We start from the raw sequence: 14,834 nt of genomic DNA, 5'->3' as shown, positions 1-14,834 counted from the left end.
CACACACACACACACACACACACACACACACACACCCCACAGCTGTTGGTTTATGTAGACAGCCTAAAGGCAATGGCAATATCACAAACTACAAAGCAAAGATGTTACGTGGTTTCACACCAACCATGATCACACTGTTTTTCTATAAAACTATGCCCCTGATGGAGGTAGCGTTGCTGGTATTACCTTGTTCAACTCATGGGATGTGTTAGGGACTGTAAATCACCAGAGAAGTCAAATTGATACCTCCAGTTGCCTCAATTTGGCTGCTAAACAATTTTTGTTCGTAATATCGCAGAAATTAGCAGTTATAAACGCGTGGATCTTCCTGCCAACTAAATTAAATTTTAATGTTTACTTAAATGGGTATATCTGTTTTATATGGTCCTTTCCTAAGGTGAATCCTAAAAGCACATACACAGAGGGTTTGCTCACCTGACGCCATCTTGTTGTCATGGGCAGCAGGACCGTCACTCAGCACATTCTTCACCTGCAGAAACTCATCGGTGCGGTCCCCTCCTATGATGGTAAATCCAAATCCCTGGGAGCTCTTCTTCAGCGCCGTGTGGTACATGTCCCCATTCAGCTGGCTGGGGTCGGCAGTGAAGCCAGATGCGCTCCCCTTACCTGTCCACAAAAGTGTACATATAGGCATATGTGCGTGATATATTTATGCATGAGAAAGTGCGAATGAACGACAAGCTTTGTCAAACACAAGGGGAAATCTCCAAACGGTGCACAACATCAAACGCAGCAACACTGATTAATTAATTCACATCCCTCTTGAAAGATAGCAAAATCCACCCATGTCTGCATTGAACCTTAATTATACGCATTATGTGCCGAGGATCAACGTAGTAATTAGTCATTTCTAATTAACAGGCGTGATGTATATGCTTAAACTAGATAAACCCATCAGCGGAGACCTTTTTGTACAACCCTGCTGAGAAAGAAGCCCAAACAGACAGATAGAATGATATCAAATTATACTGTAGCTTTACAAGCAAATTTCCTTGTTTCCCGCCATTACATACTACAGAGCAGAACAGGGATACAGTTCATCTCACAGTGTCCAATTCAACACAACGCCCTCTCTTATCCCCTCCCTCCTGCAATCATGGACTCAGAAAACAACAACAACAAAAAAAAACAGGTTTGTCACTGCAGGCTTTTTATAACTTGAGTAAGGGATGACTTAAGGTCAGTGGCAACATCAATATGGACCAGCAGCTTGGCTGTGGCATACGCAATACACTAGATAACCAACTGTCAGGGTCACACTGCATTAAACTGATCAGCTTCCCTATCTGGCGTTTCTGTGATATCAGCACTTTAGATCATGGACACATCATTTTTTTTCCTGCCTGATGGTCTCTGGCCTGGACTTCGTTATAGCTTTGACTCAAAAACAGTAAAACTGAAACCAGCTCGTGACAAACGGTGCACAGTTTAGCGACTGTGCTTTACATTGGGAAAATGTGATGCTGCTGTTAGCCTCTGGGATTTGAGAAATATTATTTAGAAATAGTGTGTCATATTTTGTATGAACCTCTCTCTTTCTTCATATTCAATGAAGAACCTGCAGCAAAACAAGTGTACCCAAAAGACATATACGCACTAAGCATTATCTATCAGACTAAAACAGTCAGCAATGAATGTATTTTATTATGAAAAGAGGCCAAAAATGTTCATTGTCTTTTAAAAATATAATAAAGCACGGTGAACATTAATGGCATTAAATTTCAACATTAATTTCTTTCAAAAGAAATATTGGTAGTCAACAACTGCCAAAAGAAATGAAAAACAAAAGTGCTGCCTGAAACATAATTTCACTTCCACCATCACTTGGTTTGCACTTCTATCTCAGAGTTTGATGATTAGTCCATGATATTCTGTGTTCTTCTTATTGTCAACACATCTAACAAAAAGACCACATCGATTTCTGTTACTACTTTGAAATTATTATTATTATTATTATTATTATTATTATTATTATTATTCATTAAAAAGGCTCAAAATCGTCCTCAAACAGCTGGGCATCATATACTGTATATATGTATATACATGCAAATGTAAAAAAAAATTGGAGTAAATGCTGTATTGGTCTGACACTATTTATTCTCACAATTGATGCACCAGCAACTATGTGGCCTACTGATGTATGTATAAGTGATTTTAGACAAAAAGGGAACTCTATGGCACAGAGGAAAAATGTCAGCCTTTGGATAAACACACTGTACTTGTTAGTAGGCTCAGTTCATAGATTTTGGTCTTTAAATACATTTTGTTGGCAAAGATTTAGCATTTATAAGCTGTTCACAAACATGAAATGGTGTCTAACACACTACAATGTAGTTGTAAACAGATATAAGGAGTTGTCGTTTTTTAAGTAAAACTATAACTTCCATATGAATAACTAATAACATCATCTGATTTTTACATATGTATAAAAAGTTAATACATGAGTTAAAACTCAGAAAAAAATGTATTTCAACCAATATATAAATATATTGTGCCTCATCCAGGTGTATTTTTGTTTTGTCAAAGCACTGAAAAAAGTACTGAAATTTCACACTGCACATTTCGAAAGATCGGGGACCCAGGATAAACATTTTGTTTGTGTAAAAACAGTGTTACCATAGTACCAACGAAAAAAGTAAAAAGGTTTCTGACACATCAAAGATTATGAGTGATTGCCACTTTGATGTGCCTTTTGAGATAAGCAGCTGAAAGGTGGATTTCAGAGGACTCCATGTGAATGCTTCACCTAAAAACAACTGCTTTATTTATGGAAATCTAAAGCTGCATTTCCTCTGCAGTTGTTGCACCATATCTCTTTCTGTAGTCTGGATGCACATATTGACAGGACAGCCACTTCCAATCGCAACGTGTCTGTTTCTCTTTCTATCTCTTCAAGATCATGACAACTTTCTGACTCGGCTTTCCCTTTCGTTTCCTTCAGTTTTCTAAACACTATAACTTTCAGAGGCGAGTGTGAGGAATTTCAATTCAGGGGCTTTCATACTTTGAAATGGTTCAGCACCCATAAACATCCACTGCAGACATGAACGACTGTGAGTGTAACTTATCACAGTCAGCATGGACTCCAGATGTCCGCACTGTTGCATGGATTAGGCAAAGCTCATTTACATAATCACATTCAAATTGGTTGATAAACTCAACATGAAATGGTTTTTTTCTTACTCCGAATGAATGCTAAAATAACAGTTTGACTTGTGTGTGGAGAGACAGACAGAGGTAAAAGAGGGTGGAAGAGAAAGAAACAAAGGGAGGAAGTGAGTCTGTGTGGGAGAGTAAAAGCGAGGTTTCTGTGCCAATGATTGTGGGCAGACTTTGTAAACCAGAGGCAGACATCATATCCATCGCATCAAACAGCCATTTTTTTTTTTTTTTTTTTTTTTTTTTTTTTTAGTTCTCATATGTGACTGAATTGCATTATAAATCTCCAGTGACATTATTCAGCATAATTTGGAAACAAAAAATATCCTCTTCGTACATCAATGGAGCAACAGCAATGGCTGTTTCCAAGAGTGCAGCTTGAACAGACTTTTAAAACAACTGCCGGCAGGGAGAGTACCATGAACGATAATGCAACACAGCCTATCAGAACAATGCAGACAATGAACATATGTGGGCACTCGCTTAAAACTAACATCACAGCAGGTTTAGCTGCAGTCACACCATGTATGGAATTAAAACATGCCTCTCAATAAATCAATTACCATATTAACAAAGCTGCCACTATGAAATCGGGGATTTTGGAGTGAAAAGGTACTTTTATAAAAATAAAAAGGATATCAAGTAAACCAGAAATTGGGAAAATAAGACTCGTATATAAAAATTATTGGAACATTTCAAGACATATTGGTTCATTTCTATCTATCTTTATATTTCAAACATCATTTTTCTGTTTAAATAGTACAACTTTCCATTTTCAAACTCCCCTTCTAAGAATTTAATTCCTTGGAAAACTGTCAAAGTTGGAGTTGTAGCCTGAGGTGTAACCGCCGACTGACAATGCTTTGATTTCATCATAGCAATCGTGTGACAGCTTGCTAGGTTGTGTAATCTGTAATCAGGGGCAAGATGGTGTTTTTTCCTCGCTCCCCACACACCTGAGCAGAGAGATGTCTGATTATGCTTGGCCTCTCAAACGTGCTCTTCCACCAGCTGTTGCCACATGCACCGTTAAAAGCCAGCCTCCTCCCCTGCATTTCCCCTCTCCCTCCCTGAATCCCTGCCAGCGCCGTGAGCCTGTCTATCTTCCCCCTTGCTGCACTGTAATATATTATATCCATTGTAATGAAAACATACTTAATTCATGATGTTTATTGCGGGAGAAAAATTGGCTTGTCAACTGAGAGAACATACCATTACCGGAGAGCAGACAAAAACTTGTATTATGTGAATAAACTAGTGAGGAGAGGGCTCATTCTGACAATCTGTTACTGTTTGAGGCTACTTGAAGGTTGACACGTTCAGCTGACCTTGCATGAAACCATGACGTTCCCCCCTGCGTTCTATTCCCAGAGAACGTATTTATCAAAGCGTGCTGACAGAGGTGAAAGGGTCGGCCTCTACACGGAGCATAAGCCAAAGTAATTAAATCACAATTATATTTTAGACAATTAGCTGATGCTTGTGTCCAGAGTGATTTACACTCAGTGCAAAAATAGAATCAGCTCAGTGAAAATGATTACAATAGAGCCAGAATGACTTCTGTTGTTATCGTACAAAACAGAGAAGTGATAAAAGTACATAGTTAATTAATGAGAGGACAATGAGGGAAGAATTAGCTTAGAAAGAGTTGCAAAACTTTCTGAGGCAGCAACAAAGAGTGTCAACATTTGAGATGACTTCAATCGAACTGGAATATCTTGTTTTCTTTTTTTAACCAGACATGCAATGGCAGGGCAAGTCAGTGCTGATGTAATTATAGTTGTACATGGATTTGCATGTCTCATAAACCTGAGGCTGCTGTCAAAACCCATGAGACAGTGTAAAATATCTCATGACGGTTTAAAAGGTCACTGTACCATGTGGTATAGTACAAATTCGACATTTGCAGGTTCTCGTGTGCGAAATCGAATTCTATGTGGCCTTTATCGCAGTCCAATGCGGCTATGACGTGCTGGACGTTTTTTTTCTCCTAGCTATCCAGATGGAGTGGAGGTTGAAGACAGGGATAAGTTGTGCAGTGTCGTTGTTACCTTGAGACGGTGCTGCTGCGGCTTGCTGGATCGCAGCCGTCTCCTGACTCAGCTTCTTCTTCGCCTCCAGGACGGGGTTCTCGAACTGGGTTTTCTGGTTGATGTGGCTGTAACATACGCAGGTTCAAGTTTAAGAGAACAGAATTGAAATTCAAACACACACACACACACACGCACGCACGCACACACACACACACACACACACACACACACAATTCTCACTTATTGAGCTTACTGCATCATTTTTCTCAAGTTAATTATGTATGCACCATCCTTTTAAAGGAACCATGATTTTCTATGGGACGCTATAGCGGCGCCAATATGAATAAATTTATAACCGCAGCACACCGACAGTAAAGGCTGGCTTGCCTCCTCTTTATGTGGGGAAACTACTATGGCTTTTAGCCATTTAATATTGTAGGAAATGAACCTCGGAGTGCCAGAAACATCCTGTTCCTCTACAAGGTAAACAGCCTGTTGTCCCCCTGGCATACAAATCCAGAGCCATTGTTTCACAGTGAGCTCATTTCAAGCTCAAACACTGGCATCTACACGCTCCATGTATATACCATTGACTCTCCTTGTCCAAGCACTGCAAGTTTCTCTCTCATGTCACTTCTACCTAAGAGGGATTCTTCTGCAGTCTGAGCAATAAAACAACACAAGCATTCCCATTTTCTTTTCATCGCAACAGATTGCTACCTCTCCTTCCAGCCCCCATTCTGCTCCTTCCAAGCATTCTAGATGAAAATCCCCCCACTTCTCTCTACCGCTGTTTCAATGGCTGTGTTTTACTGATTTCCTGCTGCGGCGGTGAGCACGAAAACACATCTTGCAAACACAGACAAATATACAAACAATATTCAATGACAAATACACAGACTCATATTCTATATAGACACACGCTTCCCCACACAAACACTGACAGAACGCAGCGAGAGCACAATCAGTGTTGTGTTCACACACAGGTCACGTAAATGTCACCCACGGAGTTTCATTTTGCCACCCACTGATAAACAATGGGAAAATCCTGATCAAAATCTTTAACTGTTCTCCAGGTAAAATGCTTCCTCTCTGCATGTTACATAACTCAGATCATTCTCACCCGAGATGAACCAAATGAGCCGTGTGCTAAATCCATTTGTTTATTTTTAGACAGTATTGATTTATGCCGGTCCACTGCTAATGTACACAAAGCGGTGTAATATGCACTCGTGCTCGGATCCCTCCGGTGAAATATGCTTGTGCGTTATCTGCATCTTTGAGGAACAAGTGTGATAAAAAATCATTTGCAATGTTTGTGATGATGGCAACTGGAGTGATTGGAAATTAGATACATCAATAAAACTTACTCAACATAATATGTGCCGTACTGTGGATCGTCAATTTCCTCCCAGCCGTAAGGTAACTCTGCAAAAAAGAAAATAGTGTGACTCTGTGCTGTGGCGAGATGAAATAGGGGACCCACAAGATAACAGAGTGGAAAAAAGAAGAGGAAAAAACATGCACAATGTTTAGTGGAGGAATTGTAACCTATTCAACATGATGGTGAGGTACAGCACTGGGGTGAATTTCCCCTTGACTGGGGCATTTAGAAGACATGAAAACAGCCTGCAATAATTTCGGAAACATTCCTATGGTTTTCAACAAGCGGGCCGGCTGGAATGGCTGATGTACGTCACGCCCTGATGAACATATTAGGCAGAAGGAGAGAAAAAGAGAGAGGTGGGAGAAAAGAGCTCTTAATGCAAGAAAGAGCTTTGGAGTTTGCTTTTCAAATGCAACGCACCAACTAGCTTTCCGTTTGGCTGTAAAAAAACATTAAAACCAGGCTGGAAGGCTTCCACTCTTTCAGCCTTGGCCACTCTCTGTCTTTCCTTGCACTTAAGCCCACATTATCATCCTGGGGATACAAAGCCACGTCTGGATATCCTTAAAATCGACCCCAGCTCCAGATTTATGAAAGATTAGGCTGTGTGATGCTTTGGGTTACTCTAAGGTGATGTTTCATTGCAAAGTGCAGTTAAAAACTCATTTTTAATTCTGGTTATTTGATTAATTGTGTGAAAAGGTAATGTGAAGTAGGGAATATACAATAGAGGTATTCCCTCGTGTAAACACACGTGCAATAGTTAATGGAATGACTACATACTTGAGTATACAAGCCGAGCAAAAAAAGTCTACATACCGCCATCCTCACACTTCTCAGGGGGCTTTGCCTTCTTCGCCAAGCGAGGGTCCAACCACGTGGTCGTCTTGGTATTGTGGCTACAGAGCACAAAAAGCAGCCAGTAAATATCAAGAATAAAGACCTGTGCCAGCAAGGAAACCACTGCTGAGGCATTAGAAGTTACACAAAAATAGAGATGTGCCACAAAAGAAAAAAAGGCAAAGATATTCTCCTGAGTAAAATGTTATTGTGCACAAGGGTTACTGGATTTATCAACAAACATTTGATCCTTTGGTTTATGTTCAGCTGTCACATTACCATGTTTATGGATAAGTGGCCTTTTCAGAGGGGAGAAAAAAAAACCTCAATGTGAAACACGACAAACTCGTTTATCCTCAAATGTGTTAAACAACTGGGGTGTGTAATGAGCAGGAAAATCACAATGGTCTTCTGATATCTTCAGAGACAAGTGGCTTAGAGCCAAATATGACTAAAACACACAGGCTGGCGAACATGTGTACTAATGCGCGCACACACGCGCACACACACACACACACACACACACACACACACACACACACACACACACACACACACACACACACACAGGTTTTCCTAAACCTAAAGACATGGTTTTTGGTGCCCAAACTTAAGGCACAATATTTTTCATGCTAAGGTGAGGCAAAACGTGACACTAACAGTCCTCTCGTGGACTGACGGGTATATTACACGCTTTGGCATGGTATTCGGCTGGAATTGTTTTATTGATGCTCGTCATTTAGACAGTTGACTGATTGTTTCAGCAGGAAATGGTCACATGAGCCCAGGGTTGTGTTTCACTTACTCTATGAAGTAGACCATGCCCGTCTCAGTGTAAGCCATCTCCCAGTTGAGTGGCAGGGGCTCCAGGCTGTCATCGCGTGGAAGAGAGCTCCATGTACGGAAGTCCATGGTGCTGCTGGACTGAGTGTAGCTGGGCACTGCTTTCCTCCAGTCTGCCCCCTCTTTGTGCTCTAGAGAGAGAGAGAGAGAGAGAATGGACAGATTAGAGGGGAAAAACAGAGAAAACAGGGCAGAGAGAGAGAAAGGTTGACTGCAGGAATACCTATGCCTCCTGCTTTTCTTTGCTACAAGGCAGTGGAGGGAGAGCCCATATCTCTCACAGGATTTGCATTTGAGTGACGGTGCGTGTGTGTGTTCACCAAAGGGCCGTTTTGCATTTGCCTGTGCGCGCAGTGTTACTGCTTATTCCTATGCATATGTGTAACCTCCCTGTGGGCTGCAATGATAGAGGCGGGGATTCACACTGAAAGGGCCAGTTGAGCCCTGAGGCCGTTTCTTTTTTTATAATACTTTACTGCTGTATTTTAAATATATTCTGTTGCATTTCTCGACACTGCTCTTTAATGAGAAACTGCCGTACAATGATCATGAAACATACAACAAAGGCTCTCCTAATTCACTTACCACTTCATGCCTTCCCTCAGAGGATGGTTATAAAAGGATGAAACACAAGTGCTTTTTATCCTTTTCTTTTTATGTGCAGCTAACCTCCTCACAATGGAGGATAATGCCAAAAGATGTTACGCACAGTACAAAAAAGCATTTCTGGGGGATGCATTTCCTAAAGATTGCACCTGAATTTTATATTGAGTATAAAACTGCTAAAAAAAAAAAATCCAACTACACAGCCCCTCTGCAGCATCAGTTACAGCTTCTAAAACACTTTCTTCTTTAGCCTTCCTGATCAAAAACACGAGGCATGTTTGAAGATGTTTCATGTGCTCTCGCTAGGTAGACACTTGAAGAAGCAGCCTTAGGGGCCGAGGCTGAAGCAGAGCTGAGGTCACGAGTGGGTTCAAAGTAGGGTGAGGGCTCACTCGACAATACCAGTCAGATGGGTTAAAGACGGACTGCAGTTGATGAGGACAGGATGGGGGAAGGTGCAGTGAAGAGTTTAGAGACTTAGAGCTCACATTTTTTCCATTAACCTCTTTTTTCATCCGATCATAACTCTCTCCATCTATGGCTGGTCTGAGACCTCTCTGCCACGGCAGTGGGCTGTAGCAGAGCAGTCGTTTGTGACTGCTTTCTTTCCATAAAAAGAACTCCTGGATGTCTGGGCATCGTTTTGTGTTTGATTTCAATATGACAGAGCAGTTGGGTAAACAGACTTTGGATTTCTGTGAATCCTTTGTACAGCTGAGCAAGCAGTGTTTGAGCCGTGACTGTCAAAACAATATTTCGTTCTGTAAAAAATATTTTCAGCCTGGACTCGCCTCAACGTTAACCCCAATTCCCTCTCTAAAAAAGCCCAGGTATGGTGCATCTAACCTACTTCTGTTACAGGGCTGTTCTCCTTGTAAGCATTAAGGACAGATTTGCTCCTTAGAGAGCTGAGGAGTTGTCCTGATTGATCACATACACTGTACCCTACACTCTGCATGAGACTCTCTCAAGGTGACCTGTGCTACAGTATATTAGGTTAGATGGTAACAGTAACAGTGTCGTCATGTGTAGCTATCACATTTTAAATAGCTGAAATAGAGTCCAAGATGCTACTTATGCCAAAAGATTTGTTCCGTCTAACTAGCACTCAAAAACCCAAAGACAAGCTGGAATCATCAAATGTTTTGTATTTCTGCTGAATTCATTAAAAGTCATTGATTAATTGAAATTGTTGCCGATTAATTTTCTCTCAAACTAATCGATTAGTCGATTTAATCTTAATTTTTTTTTTCTGGACAGAGATGCTAATGATGATTTCTGTGCCAAATTAATTAAAAATACTTAAATATGTGACTCAGAGGTCTTTACAGGACAGCTTGGTCACAAGAATGAACCCCAAGCCATCTGTCAGTATGTTTACAAATCTGACTGTAGCTAATATCCAAATTAAAAATGTCATACCTGTTGATCTCTCTCTATTGGGTCTGTCTGAAACAAATGCATTTGGATAAGGTCTAATTTTCCTAGGGCTGTAATTGTCCTCAGGTCCCTTTGTGTGACAGAGAGCTTAGTTTGGAAAATAAGGCATGACGGTTCAGGATATTTTAATGGTGTGTTTCAGATCAGATATAAAACTTGACCTTGACCTTCTCTATCACTGCATTGAGGTTTTGGCTGAAGTCTCTGAGACTAACAGCTGTTAAACACAAACTAAAGATTTCCACGCGCAAGGAATCAACCATATTGAGCACCTAATTAATAGCCCATTATTACTGGACAAAAATTCACTGCGGGAATATACGGGTCTGTCTACACTTGTTTCAAATCATTGTGTACTAATGCGCGTAGACCTCGGGTTGAAAATACTGTAGCAGTATTTAACGAATTAGTATATTAACCAGTGTATACCATACGTCGTGTGCCAAAACTCATTACTGCCATTGTTGGAACTACTTCCATGTCATTGCACTTAGCCACCCCCTACTGGTTACTGATTGGTCAGTCGTTCAGAGTGGCCGAGCAAACCTTAATGTGAACTATAATCACGGTTAAAACTGAAGCTGGCAATAATCAGGCAGTGCCAGCTTGAGATGAAAATGTGCAAATACCATTTGTTCTGGGTCTACAAAATATTTCAACCTTGAGAGACAGATAAATGAGAGGTAAAAGGAATGAGAGCTTAAAAAGATGATCAGTCTGCTCAGGAAAATGTTGTCTAACAATGTTTTAACCAATCTGCAACAAGCCAAATCCGTTATGTCGAAAACTGTGACATTGACCTAACCTGGCTTTGCCACAACCAAAGGACAAGCAGAGTATGGCAGAGCCTTTTCTTATTTAACATAACACTGTGCATTGACAGCATGCACTGACCAGGCAATCCATTGACCAGCGGTGGCCTGTCATCATCATCCTCCTCCTCTGGCACGGCGCTGTCCTTCCTGTCCATCTTACTGACTGAAGTGGTGCGTTTCCGAGGGAGTTCGCCGCCATAGTCTTCATCAAACAGAACCTGATCCACCAGATCAGGCTGCACCAGGTTGGGCTCCGCCGGAGGCTTCGGGGTTCCATAGTAGTTACCTGATGGAGTAAAGGACGAGAGGAGCAGAGAAAGGAAGAGAGGAGTGAAATAATAACTACTTTCAAAACAATACAACCACAAATAAAAAAGCTTGAGTGCAGAGCAACAAGAAAGAAAAAGGTACAGAAGGCGTACTATAAACTGTACAAGAGAAAAGGAGACACAGCCCGAGAGAGATTATCCACCATGTCTAACATCTGCCAAATTCACCCGATTTGAATCAAGAATTAATTCTCTGAATGTCACACACCAGTTACAAGTTTCAGAGGTCTTTCGCTGCATGATTTTCATGTTTCTTAAACCCGTGCTTTGTTTTCCCTCAATAACTGCATGACAGGGATGTCATGACTCATGTAACATTCAAATCACTTCACTTGGAATTTGCTAGCAACTAATTACACTGATCATTGAATACAGCAATTATATATCTTTCAACTTTTTTTTTTTTTTTTTTCCTGTTGAAGAAAGATTTTGTGTCACGGATTATAAATATACAGTATGATAACAGCGCTATGCAAAGAGGTGTGTGTGTGTGTGTGTGTGTGTGTGTGTGTGTGTGTGTGTGTGTGTGTGTGTGTGTGTGTGTGTGTGTGTGTGTGTGGTGGGTGGGGGGTGGGGTTGGGAAGGGTGGAAACTTTTTTAAATTATTTGCTCATGAGGTGATCCATCAATGTATGGCTGGTGAGCAGTATGTAAAACTCAATTTAGGCGCAGAGTAAGTAATCATTCAACCTCCACAAAGATTAATAATAACGTGCACACTAATGTACAAATTTATATCCCTATCATTCATTATGATTATTTGTTTGCTAAATACTGCTCTGCTGATTATCAAATCAATATGTTGGCAATCTATTTGTAAGGTCAAATATTTACTTGTTTCTTACAAAGAGGAATTATCAGATTGAGCCTACTTGGCTAAATCGTGATATATAATCAGATTAATTAAAGAATACAGAGAAATACCGGTGGGAAATAGAGATCTTCAGCAATTTAATTAGCCTCCATAAACTTGATCTTATTTTCATTTGGACCCAGCAGCAAACGGGACCATGGTGTTTGGAACCTTTGATGTACTTAAGCGTGAACATGCAGACATCACAAATGCTCTACTGTAAGAACAGCATTTATCAACTCCAGATCTTTTTATAGCTTGGTATAAAAAGGGGAAAGCTGACAACAGCATGCATGCCAGAAAGAACAGAGGGCTCTGAGGAAAAACATCACAGTCATTTCAGCTGCTTTACAGCCTGATACAGCAACACCACCACAACAGCTTCTCTGATAAGTGGGCCCATCTCGAGCCTGGCCTCGTCTCCTCAGGCGTGCCAACGACAATACACGGCAAACTGGGTTAATGCAACTATGCTCATCTTTCATAAAGCAGGGAGAAGGGTTGAGAAGGGGAAAGAGGCTGGATGAGAGCCCCCCTCCCCATCCTAAAGTGCGACTCTGTTTACTAAGCGACACTCATCCGCATTTGTCAAAGATAGCTTCATTACCAGGGCTTGCACAGCGATAGCAGGGAGAGATTGGGTCTGCTGGCTAATCCCCACCTGTCTCCTGACACACGCTGACATTCATCAGACAGACGCTACATCTGTGATTAATTACTTACAAACATGTCTCATGGCCCCTGATAAATGCGTGCCGCAGATACAGAGGTGTGTGAAAGCAGTGCGTCAGCGAAGATTTGTGGCACCATTTGCCTTTATAAATGGAGGGAAGCCTCATAAGCTGATGAGCAGGGAAGCTTGTCCAATGTTACTTGTGATCCTCGTGTCACAGGGTTGATGAGCCAGGAAGAGTGAGCCTCCTCTTTTAAAATGTGTGCAAGCAATTTCATGGTGCTGGAACCCGCTACTGGTAATAAAAAGATTCCTGTTGTCAAGGGCACTGTACGTACGCCGCACAAGGTCATGAGCACTCATGTTAATAAGATCCTGAGGAGACAGTCACACGGTCACACGACCATGCAACCACAGCCTAATGCACTCCCATTTAAATCTAATTCAATCTCCAGGTATGTTTTACTCATAAAAAATCTGATTCATTATCGCAACAGGAATCCCAAAAAAACTGGTTTGAAGTGGATGATTATTTGGCTGAACTTTGCATCCCCTGGTAGCAGATTAGAGATCATTTGTCAGAAATAAAAAAAGGTCTCTATGAGCAAAGTTTCATTTTCCTGGCAGCTGCCCCTCCAGTTTTGCACAGTTTTTGTCCGACTGCTCTGTTCTGCTCTGAGACGGTGACCCAAACTGGACCTCAGAGGCGCTGAGATTAAGGAGGGGCCAGAGCCCCAAAACGACTCTCTGTGAGTGCGTGACACAGATGGCTTATGTGTGCGCTCGCCAATCAACCTGGGACCCCAACATGTAGTGTCCAGCATTAGCTCAACCAATCAAAGACCAGCCTGGACTTCAAGAAACAGCTTGGATAAGTGTGCAAATGTACCGTGTCCCAACCTCTGATCCACCTTTCTCGAAAAGATCAAGGATTATCAGGATAACTGATCACAGAGTGACTGATAAAATATTTGAGGAGTGTATTTGAGACTGGAATTCTGTGTCCAATGCATTAAATGGCTCCCATAAAATATTTTCCAAGTGGATAAAAGCCCTTATACATGAACCATTACCATAATGAGCATTCAGGCAAGTCATTTGGGACTATTAGTGAGACCATTATGATTAGCTAAGAATCCCATTAGCTCTGTACCTTGAGCACAGCTCAGTTACTGTGCACTTATTAACTAAAGGTAATTCATGAGCTCTTCAGAAAAGGAATGAAACCCATTTTGTGACCTACACAAGAGAACACGTGACCTTGTTTATTTTTCTCTTTCTTAAAGAAAAAAATGGGCTGCGCCTCGAGCACAATTAAATGGAGAAAATCCCATTCCTCGATCCGATTACTCCCGGCTCCTCTTTGAGTTCACTGTGCTGTTGAGAGATCAGCATTCCCTGCCACAGTAGCCGTACAGCGCCTGTGCTGACTGGGTTTAAGGGGAAGACAGGAGGAGGGGGGGCAGCCGCCACTATCAGAGCGTTCCCTCTTGGGGATACTACGCTGAAACCTTCCAACTTTTGAGCAGCTCATCCACACATCTGCACAGAGCCACGGCAGTCCTGGTTCCAGTCGCAAAGGGGGTTTCCATCGGGAGCTGAGGAGCTGAGCGTGCCTCTATATAAACTCTCTCTCTGTCTATTATGTGCTCTTCCTAGTTTGCTCTCCATTTCTCCCTCACTACCCACAGTCAACCTCTCTATAGAGGTGTAAATCCCACCTGGCTTTAGCTCACAGATGAAGGACAGCACGTAGGCGACTTGGCAGCTCCTGAAACCTGATCTTCAAGCTTTTAGATGATCTATTCCGACACAAGGAAGAGCAGGATTTGTTC

The 14,834-nt window shown here is 41.5% G+C and overlaps 1 protein-coding gene across 3 annotated transcripts in view; it reads right to left on the bottom strand.

Annotated features, from left to right (window-relative positions):
• LOC138198119 (membrane-associated guanylate kinase, WW and PDZ domain-containing protein 3) overlaps positions 1 to 14,834 on the bottom strand; it is a 116,588-nt gene that overhangs the window by 13,372 nt on the left and 88,382 nt on the right. For all 3 annotated transcript variants that reach the window (XM_069149342.1, XM_069149325.1, XM_069149335.1), the window contains 6 exons: positions 11,224 to 11,430; positions 8,246 to 8,414; positions 7,420 to 7,499; positions 6,584 to 6,641; positions 5,232 to 5,338; positions 436 to 627 (listed from right to left, as the gene is read on the bottom strand). In XM_069149342.1, the coding sequence (XP_069005443.1) occupies positions 436 to 627; positions 5,232 to 5,338; positions 6,584 to 6,641; positions 7,420 to 7,499; positions 8,246 to 8,414; positions 11,224 to 11,430 (813 nt within the window). The remainder of the gene's footprint in view (positions 1 to 435; positions 628 to 5,231; positions 5,339 to 6,583; positions 6,642 to 7,419; positions 7,500 to 8,245; positions 8,415 to 11,223; positions 11,431 to 14,834) is intronic.

The sequence above is a fragment of the Embiotoca jacksoni genome, unplaced genomic scaffold (genome assembly GCF_022577435.1).
Source record: "Embiotoca jacksoni isolate LCO1_2020_lvr unplaced genomic scaffold, fEmbJac1.0.p SCAF_1, whole genome shotgun sequence".
In the NCBI taxonomy this organism is placed as follows: Eukaryota; Metazoa; Chordata; class Actinopteri; family Embiotocidae; genus Embiotoca; species Embiotoca jacksoni.
Note: the sequence above shows the minus strand (reverse complement) of the source record. Positions and strands in the feature narration are given on the sequence as shown.